This window comes from Globicephala melas, chromosome 20 (genome assembly GCF_963455315.2).
Source record: "Globicephala melas chromosome 20, mGloMel1.2, whole genome shotgun sequence".
Lineage (NCBI taxonomy): Eukaryota > Metazoa > Chordata > Mammalia > Artiodactyla > Delphinidae > Globicephala > Globicephala melas.
The window spans coordinates 20,212,020-20,226,963 of NC_083333.1; the positions used below are offsets into that span (position 1 = coordinate 20,212,020).

The 14,944-nt window shown below is 58.1% G+C and overlaps 1 protein-coding gene across 4 annotated transcripts in view; it reads right to left on the reverse strand.

Moving 5' to 3' along the window:
* Window positions 1-7,117: 7,117 nt before the first annotated feature.
* USP22 (ubiquitin specific peptidase 22) overlaps window positions 7,118-14,944 on the reverse strand; it is a 34,789-nt gene continuing 26,962 nt past the window's right edge. For 3 of the 4 annotated variants that reach the window (XM_060290359.2, XM_060290358.1, XM_060290357.2), the window contains 8 exons: window positions 14,419-14,569; window positions 13,897-14,002; window positions 13,629-13,787; window positions 12,375-12,501; window positions 11,563-11,654; window positions 10,802-10,864; window positions 10,248-10,397; window positions 7,118-9,788 (listed from right to left, as the gene is read on the reverse strand). In XM_060290359.2, the coding sequence (XP_060146342.1) occupies window positions 9,746-9,788; window positions 10,248-10,397; window positions 10,802-10,864; window positions 11,563-11,654; window positions 12,375-12,501; window positions 13,629-13,787; window positions 13,897-14,002; window positions 14,419-14,569 (891 nt within the window). In that variant the 3' untranslated portion in view covers window positions 7,118-9,745. The remainder of the gene's footprint in view (window positions 9,789-10,247; window positions 10,398-10,801; window positions 10,865-11,562; window positions 11,655-12,374; window positions 12,502-13,628; window positions 13,788-13,896; window positions 14,003-14,418; window positions 14,570-14,944) is intronic. The other variant, XM_030861113.2, reaches the window with a different exon arrangement.

Here is a 14,944-nt window from a genome sequence, read left to right on the forward strand (position 1 = left end):
GCAAGGGGAAAGGACAGGGAAGGGGGAGGGGAGTGGAGGAACAGCTGGCAGAAGGGCCAGGGCCACCGTATTGACCCCAGGTCTCCACTGTAGGTCACCGGCACCTACACGCACCTGCAGTAAAAGCACCCACGCCTGCTGGACCCAGCCCCGGGGACCCTTGGCAGAAATAAAACCTCCCGCACTGCCCACTCCTCACTGCGGCTGGTCTGGGTCGCGTCTCCCCGTGGCGACTGCCCCATCCCACCTCTCCCGCTGCCCCTGGGCTCCAGGCCTGCTTTCCAAGGATCTGAGCGGGTGTGTGGACCGAGAAGCAGGCTCTGCTGTCCCCTGTCGCCTAAGAGGAGAAAGCAGCCGGCTGATGGGGGGCCACCATCAGGGCTGGGCCCACCATCAGGGCTGGGCCCACCATCAGGGTTGGGCCCACCATCAGGGCTGGGCCCACCATCAGGGCTGGGCCCACCATCAGGGCTGGGCCCACCTGCGTCGATCTCAGAAAACCAATTTCCTCCCGTGTCTCCTCAGAAAGGCGTGAAGCAGTGTGACTGTGCGTGCGCATGTACAGTCACATGTGTGCACGCATGCGCTGCTCCCACGTGTGTCACGGGGCGCGGGGCGGACAGAGGGCAGGTGGGCTGAGCCCAGGCGTCAGGCTGCTCTCAGAGCCCAGGACCACGTCCCTGCATCCTCAGGAGTGCTCTCATTTGGACACCAACCTGCTACTGTTTAGTATTTTTCTTTACATCAGCCGACCTTTCCTTCCAGACCTACACGCTACATTTTTCCGATTCTGACCAGTAACACTGTATCTGAACTTTCACAATTTGTTTTCTTGGCTACACCACGCGGCTTGTGGGATCTTAGCTCCCTGACCAGGGATCGAACCCGCACCCCCTGCAATGGAAGCGCAGTCTTGGCCACTGGACCGCCAGGGAAGTCCCACATGCACAAATTTTTGATACTACATATATTTTATACCTGTATTTGCAGTGAAACCTATATGTTAGGAGCATTTAAGCCTGAAAATACGTAACTGCTATAAGCAGCAGCTACACAGATAAACACAAGATTATGCAAATCATTCATCCGGAACCACCAAAGGTTCACACAACACACTCTGGGAGGTGTACACAAGAAGCCTGAGGCTCCATCTTTCCTTCATCCACTGGCTAGCGGGCCCTGTCACCTTCGCAGGCTGCTGGACAAAGCCCCACACGCTGTGCGGCATCAACACCGCAACCTCCTGTCCCCCGTCTGGAGGCCGGAGCCCACCCAGGTGTCACAGGGCTGGTCCTGCTGCGGCCGTGACGGGAGAACTGCCCCGGCCTCGCCCCCAGGGCTGCAGATGGCCGTCTTCCCTTGATGCGTGTCTGTCTGTCCAAATCTTCCCTTTTTATAAGGACACTGGTCGCCCTAATGACCTCATTTTCACTTGATCATGTCTGCAAATCTCCAGATAGGGTCATGCTTAAAGGTTCTCGGGGTTAGGACCTCAACCCATGAATCTGGGGGCACACATTCAGCCCAGAGCACAGGTCCTCCCAAGTCCAGTCTCGCTTCAACGCGGTCTGAAGCCAAGTTAGCTTCTCACAAGCACCCGCCGGAGACAAGCGTCTGACCCGGTGTTCAGTGGGCCCGAGGCGGCAATGGGGACATCTTGGTGCCGTGTCCACCGGTCACCAAGCCCACGGCAGCATCTCTTGGCAGCACGGACCCTGTACCTGGGGTAGCTGCCTGCCAGACCCTGGCGACGTCCCAGCACATCTCTGAGCTGCACAGAAGCGCTTGGGATGCAAAGCCTCGTCCGAAACGTGTGCAGACTCCTCCAGCTGTTTTCAAATTCTGCTCATCTGAGCCCCAGGGGCCCTGGGGGACGCTTCTGGACCGTGGGGGGGTGAAGGCTGCCGAAAACACAGGGAAATGTGTGCCTGACTACGGCTTTCCACAAAAATAACCTCTGGGTTTTTTTTTTTTGTCAGTTTTTCAATTGGTCTTTAGTGTAAGTTGACGTGGCAGGTTTTGGTTTTTTTTTTTTTTTTGCAGTACGTGGGCCTCTCACTGTTGTGGCCTCTCCCGCTGCGGAGCACAGGCTCCGGACGCGCAGGCCCAGCGGCCACGGCTCACGGGCCCAGCCGCTCCGCGGCATGTGGGATCTTCCCGGACCGGGGCACGAACCCACGTCCCCTGCATCGGCAGGCGGACTCTCAACCACTGCGCCACCAGGGAAGCCCTGTTTTGTTTTTTTTTTAAAGACCAGGATCCTCTGCTGCAAAGAAAATCTGAAACTCTAAATACCATCCATTTTATCCACATTGTGTTCTGCTGGTCCTACTTCCAAAATACACTGATTCCCGCCACCTGCCACAGCCCCCACGACGCCAGCCCCGAATCCGCCCTGTGCACCCTGCCCAGGGCTCAGCAAGCTCCTCTGAAAAGGACCAGATGGCAGAGACTCTCGGCGACGACTCAGCGCTCACCCAGCCCTGCCGCGCTTGTGCCCAAGCAGCCAGCGCCAGGGGAGGCGGCGGGTCGGACTGGGCTCCGCCGATGCGGCTCAGACCGGGCACCACAGCTCACCCTCCCCGCCCTGCTGCACCGCAGCTCGGGCCTTTACCTCCAGCTTTACTGAGACATAAATGACACGTAACTTTGTGAGTTGCCAGGTGATGCATCTGTACATTGTAATACGCTCCCCACGTGGCATCAGGAACCCCTCCACTCCAGCCCACCATCACCTGTGTGGTGAGAACATGTAAGATCTCCTCTCTCTGCAACTCTCAAGCACAGGACACAGTATCAGGACGTGTCAGTCTCACCCCTGGGAGTCTGTGCCCTTTGGCCAGCATCTCCCCCTTTCCCACCCCCTGGCAACCACAATCTACTGTTTCTCTGGACACTGGCCTCTTTTGTGTCTCTCTACGGTTTTCTGAAGAGCTGTCTGCGAACAGCATCGCCTCACTCCTGCCCCGTCTTCGGTGCTGCTGTCCTGGAAGCCCACGATCCGTCGCTACTGTTTTTGCTTTAGAAACTCAGTAGCGTATAGAATGATTAAAAATAACAAACACAATGCTTTGCAGATCTACCTTCACGTCTAACAATCCTCATTTTCTGGGTGTGCACCTAGGTCTGTCTGGTATCTCTCACTTCTGTCTGAAGAGCCTCCTTCAGCACCTCTTGTGCGAGCCTGCGGATGATGAATTCTGTCTGCTTCCAAAGCCTTTCCATTTCTGAGAGATTTTTCTGGGAAGACTCTGGGCTGCCAGCTTTTTCTTTCCAGCATCTCAGAGACATCGCCCTACTCTCTCCGGCTCCCACAGTTTCTGACAAGACAGCTGCTGTGATTCCTACCTTTGTTTCTTTGCAACGTGTGCCTTCAAATCTTTCTTTATCTTACTTTTTAAAGGTTTCAGTGTGGCGTGTCCCGGAGTTTCCTGTGGTGGGTAGGTCTGTTTTGTTATTTATCCAGCTTGGGGTTCTGTAGCTTGATGTTTTTCATGATAAAATTACTGGCCATTATCCCTTCAAACTGTTTGGTACCGCCCCACATCCCAGGTGCCCTATTCTTTCGGTTTCCCCCCATTCTTCTCTTTGTTCCAGTTTGGGTGGCCCCAATGCCTCTTCCCTCAGCTGTGAGGTCACGGACGGGCCTGTCAGGGCCATCCTTCCTGTCACCACGATCTTGGCTCCCAGCACCTCCATCCACGGGGCCCCTCCTCACACAACCCCCATCCCGCTGAAGGCTCCCGTCTGTTCCACACACTTTCCCTGAGAGCCGTCGACACATTAACCCTAGTTATCCAGAATCTCCGCCTGCCGGTTCCGACATTCAGATCATCCTGAGTCCGGTTCTATTGCTCTGTCTCTTGGCAGTGAGTGTTTCTACTTGCTGTTTTGTGTGTCTTGTGATTTTTTTTTTTTTTTTTACCAAACGCCAGACCTGCGTGGGACGGCAGAGACTGACATACCAAGTTTTTATGCCTGGAATTGGCCGGCCTTTCTCCTCCAGGCCGTCAGTGAGGGGCCGAGTCACAGGCTGAGCTGGCTGGGTTCTGTCGTTGCTGTGATCACCCCCGGGCCCCAATGGCTTCACCTGGCCCCGTGGGGTCACGCTCTCAGGGAGGGGCTGCTCCCTGGCAGCTGCACGCCTTCCTGCCCTTCCTCGGCAGTAGACGCCCCTGTCGCTCAATGTTTCCTCCCCTGGGGTCCCGTCCCGCTTGCCCTCCCCCACCCCTCCCTCCCCGGAGCAGAAGCCCCACCGTACTGCTCCCGATGGAGCCTCAGGGCTACACCGACCCTGCTTCTGCTGCTGCGTCCAGACACGCAGACCATCGCGTGCTGCATAGAACATCACTCCCATGCACCACGGTGGTGACGTGTCGCTGACTGGATCTGATGAGCAATTTAATAACAGTGAACTAAATAAGCCACAAGATTAAGAGTAAAAATGGTACAAATGAACTTATTTACAAAACAGAGGTAAAAACAAACTTATAGTTACCAGGGGGAAAGGAGGGGGATAATAAACTGGGAGACTGGGATTGACACATACACACTACTATATATAAAACATAACTAATAAGGACCTGCCGTAGAGCACAGGGAACTCTACTCAGTACTCTGTAATGAGCTATGTAGGAAAAGAATCTAAACAGGAGTGGATACATGCACGTGTGTAACTGATTCCCTTTGCTGTACCCCTGAAACGAAAACAACATTGTACATTAACTGTACTCCAATAAAAGTTAAAAAATAAAGATAATTTTAAAAAATTAAAATCAATCAATCCATCACAAGAAATAATGCGCCCCAAACTCAGGGGTCCCCAACTCAATGGCATTCCTGTGGATTCCGTGCTCTGAAGCAAGAAGCCAGGGCACTGCATCTCCCACACCCTCCCGAGAACAGCAGCCCTGCTGGGTTGAGAGGCAGCACAGACCATTTTGGGTGTGTTAATTCCATCCGTCTACACAGGCAGCATGTGGCTCCCAGTTAAAGAGGGACCCGAACGAGTTCGAAAATGCTGCACAACCACTGAGCCTGAGGATACGAGAGACCTAGTAACTCAACATCTGCGGCGAATGAGGACGTGTCACAAGCCTCCAGCAGGGACCAGAGGACACCAGCACAGACCTTCCAAGCACGTCAAACCTGTCCTCCTCCGTGGGCGCTGGTCCTCCGCAGAAAGAGCCTCCGCTACGCGGGCCGAGCACCTAACCACGGACATCGGTGACTGCGTGGCACGAGTGCCCTGAACACAGTGAGTGCTGTCGACCGCTTGGCCCACCTCTGGGTGTGCAGCGACGGACACTTGCGCACAAAGTACAGCAAGAGTGGGACGTGCACAATCACGCCCGCTGCACAACGGCAAGTACCCTTGTGACCAGGGACCCGAGGACCATCGTTTACTGTAACTTTGTCTTCAAAGTTCAGCTCGGCTGGACGGTCAAAGATTTGGAAGCAACGGAATTTAAGGACTGGCGACAGAAGATCCGGTTGGGGACAGACCTCTCCAAACGGGCACAGACTGTGCTCACCAAGGAGAAGCCCAACAGAGGGCACTCACCGCCAGGTGGACAAAACGGCCAGTTGTGGGAGCAGACGGCTCGCTGAGAACCCCCGCCCCACTCCATGAACAAAGGGGCCATCGAGATGGGGACGGAGCTGTCTCAACAGGCTCGATGTCAGGCCCTGACCCTGGCTCACCAGCTGGCCCTGCCGGGCGCCCACTTGGCGATTGGACCGGCACCGAGGCCCAGGAGCAGCTGGCCACCTGCCGGCAGGCTCACTACACGGAGGCCAGAGACGCGTCCTCACGGGATCGAACCCGTCTCCTGGACGCGGATCTGCCTGCCCTGCCTGTCGGCACCACCCCCCGCAACGACGCTCCGCCAGCCCCACGGGACACAGAGCAGGGGCCTTGTGTGCACGTGGCTGCCCACTGAGACGCAGGCACGAGTCTGTCTGCCAGGACAGCTTAACGCTTTCAACCAGGGCCTGCGACCGGAGCGTGCGGGTCCTGGGGTGGAGGGTTAGGGCTGGGCGGGCTCCGCGGGTCCTGGGGTGGAGGGGTTAGGGCTGGGCGGGCTCCGCGGGTCCTGGGGTGGAGGGGTTGGGGCTGGGCGGGCTCCGCGGGTCCTGGGGTGGAGGGGTTGGGGCTGGGCGGGCTCCGCGGGTCCTGGGGTGGAGGGGTTGGGGCTGGGCGGGCTCCGCGGGTCCTAGGGTGGAGGGGTTGGGGCTGGGCGGGCTCCGCGGGTCCTGGGGTGGAGGGGTTGGGGCTGGGCGGGCTCCGCGGGTCCTGGGGTGGAGGGGTTGGGGCTGGGCGGGCTCCACGGGTCCTGGGGTGGAGGGGTTGGGGCTGGGCGGGCTCCACGGGTCCTGGGGTGGAGGGGTTGGGGCTGGGCGGGCTCCGCGGGTCCTGGGGTGGAGGGGTTGGGGCTGGGCGGGCTCCGCGGGTCCTGGGGTGGAGGGGTTAGGGTTGGGTGGGCTCCACAGCTTTATATCAAGAGCCCCACCGCGTGTCTTCCTCCCAGGCCTGGAGAACTCTGCTGGGAAGGCCTCGGAGCCCCGGGGGAGCTGCCTGCAGGCACGCAGCAATGGTCCTCCTGCATGTGGAGAGACCCCCGGGCAGGACGGCTGCTCTGGAACCCAGGGGCACTCGCTGGTACTTCCTGAAGTTTCCGCGTACGTGAAGTGAAGGAATGTGTGACAGAGGCATCCAAAAACAGCACGCTTCAGAAATGAAGGGTGGACCGGGGGGTGGGCAGAGTTGGAACCGCACTGACCAGGACGGGGGCTGCTCTCCGACCGCACCCTCCGCCTTCTCAGCGCCCGGGGAGCCGCACACCCGTATCGCGGCACCGCATCCCAGGTCCTGTAATCAAACTCCAGCAGGGGTTCCTGCGTTTAAAGAAGCCCCTCGGGTGGCTTTTAAGTTCGTCAAAGTCTGACAGCCCACGGTGTCCTGAGTCCCAGATTTGTCACCATCCTGCCCCCGGGAGGAGGGGACGCAGGGGGCATGGACTTCCCGGCCCAGGGCAGGTCTGGGCTGGAACAAACCGAGAAGGGGCTGGTGTCACAGACGGGACTCGCGTGCTAGTAAGGGAAGACGGGCCAGTTTTCAGAATAAAATGTAGCTTTATTACGACACAGGAAAAGACTACAAGCCATTAGAGAGAAGAGCCAAACAGTCCCTCAAAACGACAGGTGAAAGGGACGCGGAAACATCCCGGTAATAAAATCCACAGCACAATCATTGGAATCTCGTTCTTACGATTTCTGTTTTCAAAGTTATAGTAAACGACGAAACAAGTCACTTGAATTGTCAAAAGAACGGCAATTTTATACGACGAAAGCATCCACACCGAGCAGAACTACAACGGCACGAGTGTACGTGATGCAGCAGGAGCGTCCTGGACGTTCTGGCGCCGACGGGAGGCCCGAGGCGGCCTGGAGAGGGCCCGGGCCCAGCCTCCCGCTCAGGACACCCAGGGAGAGCCCACTGTCTCACTGTAAAGCGCTGACACGGCAGCCAACGTCTCACAAACACAAGTCACTTTAAACACACTAGCCGGGGAGGAAGGGTCGCCCAGGGATTCCTCAGCGGTCTGGACATCAACACGGGTGGTGGTTTGAAACAGGAAACCATTTTCCCGTATTTAGTAGCTGCATCGGGAGCTGAAAGAAAATAAATTCCCCAACCCATCACGCAGTTCTTTGTTCCTGATGAGGTGACGTCAAAGCAGGACCTCAGCGCGCGGGACGGGGGGCAGGCGCGCGTGCAGGCAGCCGGAGCCTCACCGCGCCCCCCAGGTAGTTCTTCCAGCCACAGGGGAATCTCAGCAGCAGAAAGATAAGTGCTCAGAACACCAGGCCAGAGGGAACAGAGGGTTAACTTCGACATAAAAATTCAAAAGAACACCCAGAAAAGAGAAACGGCCTCACTGTCTCCTGAATCTTCCCATCCTTGGAGCAGCTGAGCCCTGGACGTGAGTGGGCGGCAGGGGAGGGCCGCAGGGCTCACCAGACCACAGGCGACCTGCCAGAACCCCGCGGCCAGTACCATCTCCTCTGTCGCCACTCTGCATGAAGGCCCAGGGCTCCAGGGCCCTCAGAGCAGTCGGGCCACGCGGGGCAGGCGCCTGAGCTGTGTCGCTGAGGACTCTGCCAGGTACGACGCCCCCGCCGCAGGACCCCAGCACCTTCCACGGGGGGGGGGGGGCAGGAGCCACGCCGCGCCCAGACCCGAGCAGCCGACGAGCTGAACCTGGTTCATGGTCTGTCGGCTGAGAACCCGTCACACTTTTTTTTTTTTTTTTTTTTTGGCGGTATGCGGGCCTCTCGCTGTTGTGGCCTCTCCCGTTGCGGAGCACAGGCTCCGGACGCGCAGGCTCAGCGGCCATGGCTCACGGGCGCAGCCGCTCCGCAGCATGTGGGATCTTCCCGGACCGAGGCACGAACCCGTGTCCCCTGCATCGGCAGGCGGACTCTCAACCACTGCGCCACCACGGAAGCCCGCTATCACACGTTTTTAAACAGTGAAAACGGCTGAAATTTTGTGACGTGGCTAAAGCATATGAAATTCAACTTTCCGTGATCATGTAAAGTTCTACTGGAACACAGCTACGCTCATCCACGTGACCTGCAGCAGAGACCACAGGGCCCACAAAGTCAGAAACATCTACTACCTGGCCCTCTGCGGAGAGTCCGCTGACCCTGCCGCAGGTGAACGTGTTCCTCTGCAGGAAAGAAGCCTCATGTTCAGGGGACACTGGCTCGCCCCCCGTCTCTGGGCTGGAATCTCTCAGAGACGGGCAATCTAGGTTTGGGTGTGAACAGACAGATGTGTGCGAGGCGGCTCACAAGGAACAATGATGCTGCACCTCCCCCGTCAGCCCCTCCCACCAGCTCAGTCCCGGCCGTCTGTCCTGCGGCAACAGAAGCTACCGGAACGCAAGGCAGAGGCACCCAGAGCCAGGATGCAGCCCCCCTGGAGGCCGCCGCATCATCCGACACACCCGCCGCCCAGCAGCGACCAGGAGAGCTCGCGGGACAGGTGGCCAGGAAGGAAACACGGGAGGGAAACAGTGAAACCACTGGAAACGCTTCAGGTACTAAAAGATTAATACGACAGACACCGTTCCCAGCGCAGCCTGATTCTCCTCCACTGAGCCAGGCAGCTCTGGCCAGGTCCAAGGTGCCTGCGGGGGGGTGGGCGGGGGGGCAACAAAAACAGCACCGATGAAAAAGCAAGATCCACTCTCCAGGATAAAAGGAAAACGATCTAAATTTCAGCCTGAACTCAATAATTCATTCACGTTACCATCATTACGTTTAAGAGATTCACCATCGTGGAAAGAGAGAGAAAGGGGGAAGATACGCAAACGCCTATCTCTAGAAAACGGGGATCTGCTTCCACATGCAGGACAGACGTGCTCGGAGGCCCCACAGGGTCTTCAGCTCCACAGGCTCCGGGGCTCACGCCCGAGTCCGCGCTGCGCACGGACACCAAACTCACCAAGAGAAAGACCCGCGAGGCCTGCATCTCCTCCACCTCCTGCTTTCTGGGCCCCAGCGTGGAACGGCTGGCGCGGGGGCTGCGCCTGCCCCGGCTCGCGGGGGACACAGGAGACACTCCGGCGCACGTCTCCTCTGCCCCCCCCCCCCCAGCCCACCTCTTGCCAAGTGTCCACACAGCGTGACCCCGGGCACCCGGATGACTTCGGGGGACTTGCCGGTGCGCCGACGGCTACTCGTACTCCAGGAACTGTTTGTGATAGAAGAGCAGGTACCTGAGGAGGAGAGAGGACAGAGCACGCTTACTTCCACCTCCCGAGGCGTCGGAGCAAAACCACCCTGACGAGGACAGCCGCGCTCAGCCTGTCACCGCAGAGAAGAGACGGCAGGGAGGCGGCAGGGCCCCCAGTCCAAGACCAGCCCGGCCTCCGTCCACCTGCTGGGCCCTGGCTGTGGCCGCCCCCCGGCCCTGTACACGGTCCCTCTCAAAAGGACGCTGGCCCCGGGTCCCTGCCCCAGCCCACCCGCCCGGCCTCCTCACGGCCACCACAGAGCCTCTCAGGGCTGCCCCACTGCTCGCGGCTCCAAGCCCAGACGCCTGCTGGAGCTCAGGGCAGCTGGGGTGGGGCAGGAGCCCCGCGGATGGTCTGGAGACCGAGGGGGGCAACGATGAGCAGGAAGGAGCGAACGAGGCGCAGAGGGGCGACGCGGCCCCGGGGCCCCACGGGACGCACCCCTCACTGTCCAGCACGTCTGCAATGCCAGCCTTGGTGATGATGGCATCGTCACACTTGAACCACTGGTCCTTGTGCTGCCGGATGAAGCTGGTGTAGTGGCCACTCTCCAGGGTCCCCTGGTGGTTGACCACCGCAAACAAGGAGTACCTGGTTTGGGGACGGTGGCGGGAGACGGAGGTCACGACCCTGTCCCCACCAGGGACCACTGTCCCCGCCAGGTAGCCGCCCAGGAGCAAATGCTGACAGGCGACAGCAGCACAGGGGAGAGGAGAACGGGCCCGCCTGGGAGGCGCTGTTGCTGTTCTACCCTCCCCGCCACCACCAACAGGAGGGACGGGGAGAGGGGCCTCACCGCGATGCGGCTGGGGGGGTGGGGTGGGGTGGGGAGGTCCCTCCCCAACAGAGGGTCGGTGGCAACACTACAGGAAGCAGGCCAGTGGCCAAGAGCAAGCAAGCCCGGCCGCTGCCCCTCACATGCAGCACCTCCTGGGAGACGCAGGTGGGCCTCCCGCGAAGCCCCCGGCCCCACTCGCGCTCGAGCTGCCACTCACTTGTTATCGTTACTGAGACTGTCCACCGGCTGCTGGTACTGTCCGTTCATCCTGTTCTCTTTGCTGTAACAAACGGCGCAAACTCAGGCTCGATTAAAACAGTTCACTAACAACCCGCGGTTCACATGGTATCGTGGGCACCGGGGACGCGCGACACCGGACGCCGTGCTGGTGCGGCTTCCACGGGTCCGCTTCTCCCAACAGCTCCATCTCAGGCAGAGATGACCCCCGAGTTACGGTGGGGAAACCGAGGCCCAGGCTGGGAAGTGGACTGCCGAGATCGAGGCTCAGAGCCGGCCCAGACCCACGTCTCCCTGCCAACCCCCAGGCGGGCGGGCAGGCAGCCTCCCCAGATCGTCCTGAGGCCCCGCCAGCACTGGACTCAGGCCTCTGTTGCTTTAAGCCGCCCCGCCTGTGGTTATTATTCACTAAGGCAGCCCTCCTACCAGGAAGCGTCCTCCTATTTTTGCAAGGGTAAATTTCAAGCAGTCCCTGATACAAAGACTCCAAAACAAGATAAATGAAACCTACAACCACAAAACCACTGTGTTGATTTGTATCCAATCTCAGTGCCTGTGGCTGAAACGCCTGAAATGCTGCCCTGAGCCAGCTGGTAGGAGGACAGCCTCCCTCACACAGGGACGGTCCTGGGGTGAGATCAGGACAGTGAGGTGTCACGGACGAAGTGACATCAGGGCCCACTAGGGCCTCATCAGGGACCTGGTGCCACGCCCACCCGACCACAGACACGGAGGACGAACCTGGAGGCCATGAAGGGGGTCATGTCCAGCTCCAGGGGGAAGGACACGTAGGTGGTGATCTTGCGCCGAAGTTTGGCCGAGTGTTCGAATCGCTGCAGAAGTGGGGGTGGGAAGGCTGTAGGGCTCCTCCGACAGCACAGTCTCTGTGGCTCCCTAAGTGGGCCTTTCCTGCATTTTCCGAACCGCCCTTGGCCACAGCTAGAGCTCAGAGTCCACAGGGCGACATAACCCACCGGGCTCAGCCCAGCCCTGAAATGATGCGCCCAACAGCAGGTGTGGACCTAGCACGGTGCCCGGTGGGAGAAACAGGTAGGCCTGGGGATTTGGTTTCTGTCTTACATCTTTAAAGGGTCATGAAGTAAAAGAACGAGCAACAGAGACTGTATGCTTTACATGTAAAATCAGATCGCAAATACCCAAGACCAGCGAACACACCGTCTCTGCTGCATATTCTCTCATAATACATCATACACATGATTCATATTTGCTACTGGCCCTTCACAGGAACGTGCTGACCCCCAGACTAGACCTTAATGCTAAGGGTCCTTGCTTTCAAGTAAAAGAAAATCGGAAAACTTGGGGTGAGGATAGAAGAACTTGGAGGAGAGGAGCAGTAAATCCCTAACCACCCCCCACCCAGAGTAACTCACCCTATTTTCCTTATGAAGCAATTACTTTCTGATTCACGGGCAAACCTCCCGGCGACAGACACGAGCAGAGCAGTTTACAGGCACCACCCTCTCTGCTCCACAAGCACGGACGGACTCTGCACACCCACCCACCCTCAGGCCCCGCGTGCTCAGGGAACTCACTTTGAGATGGAAGCAGGCCACGATGGGCAGCTTCTTCATGGTGAGCTGCTTTGTGGACTCCTGGTAGCTATGGCAACCGCTACACTTGATCTTGGCACTGCTTCCTAAGTGCTCTGGTCTGGTAAACCTGCAACGCAGTGAAAACATGGATTTTTAGGGAAAAAAAGATGGCAGCAATAAGAGAGGAAAAAGAGAAAAGTTATTTTATCACTTTCAGGGGGTTCACGTCCTTCCTAAAAACACACACACAGTTAGGGACATTTATAACTTCACAATGAAAAAGCTATTCCTTCCTTTCTCTTCTCGAGCACTTCAAAAAATATTTATCCTCAACTTTTTTGGAAAATGAAAGTCTGGTGAACTCAAAATAATTTTCTAACTACTGTTAAGACCCAGCAATCAAATCTGTCCCTGAAAAGTGACAACCAGCACTCACACAAAAACTGTACATGAGTGGCTACTGCACTTTTATCTGTAAAGGCCAAAAAAAAGCCCGGAAGCAATGCAGATGTCCTTCAGCGAATGAGTGGTTAAGCCGTGTACACCATGGAATACTAGTAAGCAATAAAAAGGAGACAACTGGTGATGCACACAACCTGGATGAATCTCCAGAGAATTAGGATGAGTGAAAAAAGTCAATCCTTGAAAGGTTACATGATGTATGATTCCACGGATATAGCATCCTTGAAATGTGGAATTTCTAGAAATGGAGAACAGATTTGCGGCTGCCAGGAGTTAAGGAGGCAACAAGGGTAGGAGGTGCAGGACGTGTGGTTGTGAGGGACCCTGCGGGGGTGCAAGCATCCTGCATCTTGACTGCAGGGATGTTGAGATCCTGCTGACTGTGACATTGTGCTGTAATTTTACAAGATGTTACCACTGGGGAAAACTGGGGAAAGAGTACACAGGATCTCTCCAGATTGTATCTTACAACTGCATGCAAAACTACAATTATCTCAAAATAAAAAGTTTAATTAAAAACGTTTTCATCACCGTCAGAAAAGGCCACGAGCCACAGCAGGAGGGCGGCCCTGCTGGGTGTGACTCTGTCCGTTAGTCACTAAAGGCCGCGGACCTCCAGCCTCTGCCGCGGTGGGGGGCACTCAGGGACAGAAACAGCTCGTCTGCTGGCCATCCCATCTTCCCTCAGCTTTCGTGCGGGAACGTGGGGCCCTGGGGGGCCTGGCTTTACCAGGACTTTCCCCGAGCAGCCACGAGGAAGGGCCCCCTCCCCACAAGGCGCGGACGCCTCACCTCCGCAGGCAGTCCGTGAGGGTCGTGGTTCCCGACGCGTGGCTCTCTCCGTTCACCACGCTGCCCTCGCTCCCAGGGCTCAGTGGCCAGAAGGGGGTGGAAGAGCCGGGCAGGTCCAGGCTGATGTCCCAGAAGGGATCGATGGTGGTGGAGACCCCACTAGGAGCAAGCAGGGGGGACGGGTGAGCACCACGGCCCGGGGGCAGCGCAGCGACAAGGCCCCGCGACGCTTGGCCGGCAGCACCGGGGCTGCAGAGGCCGCACTTACTGGCACACTTGGCAGGTGACGTCGGACTGCAGCCCCCCTGTGAAGATCTGGTCTATGATGCAGTTGCAGTGGTTAGGGTTGTTGGCCTTTTTCCCATTATCATCACCTGGCAAGAGACGGTGGCTCTGGGACCCTGGGCCCCCAAGGCAGCCAGCCCACTGCCAAGCCGCTGACCCAAGGGGCAGAGCTGGTGCAGCAGGAGGGCCCGGGTTTCCACAGGGGCGCGGGAGGGACGCGCCGTGTGCTTTCAGTTTCTCCCCCTTGCTCCTCCCTGTGAACAGTTCCCTGCCATCCACCTGGCAGGCCCAGTAACAGGCCCTGAGAAACAGCCCCCGCCCTCACCTCTGCAGCGCCCACCTCTGCAGCGCCTACCTGTGCAGTGCCCACCTGTGCAATGCTCACCTGTGTAGCGCTCACCTGTGCAGCGCCCACCTGTGCAGTGCTCACCTGTGTAGCGCCCACCTGTGCAGTGCCCACCTGTGCAGCGCCCACCTGTGCAGTGCTCACCTGTGCAGTGCTCACCTTTGCAGTGCCGGTGCAAGACGTCCAGGGCCGCGATGAGGAACTCGTGCGCGTCCTGCTGCTCGTAGCCCGCCAGGTGCCGGGCGTGCGTCCACACCAGGTGCAGCAGCTTGTATGGGATGTGGGGGGACCGGTGCCCCGAGTAGAACTGCTTGGAGAGAAGGAGAAGCACCCTCGTCAGGAGCGCGTGCCTCCCTCGAACACAGACGCAGACGTGCACGTCTGACAGCCGCCTGGAGCCTCCGCTGGCGAGCGCGGCCCAAACAAGGCATTTCCTTTCCTTTTCAGGCAAACTGTGTTTTCACAGACTCTGAGTCTGCTCAGAGTTTTCTCCATTCCCACCACCTGTTTTCTAGAAATAAGCCAAAACGATGAACGGTGACAAACTTTTGTCAAACACACACACATACACTAAAAGGTGACTTGTGCCGTGTGAAACGCGTACCCCCATAAACCTGAACCTAAAAACCAACCTGACAGAGATGAACTCACCACCAACAGTGCCCTAGTGAGGCCCCCCCATCAG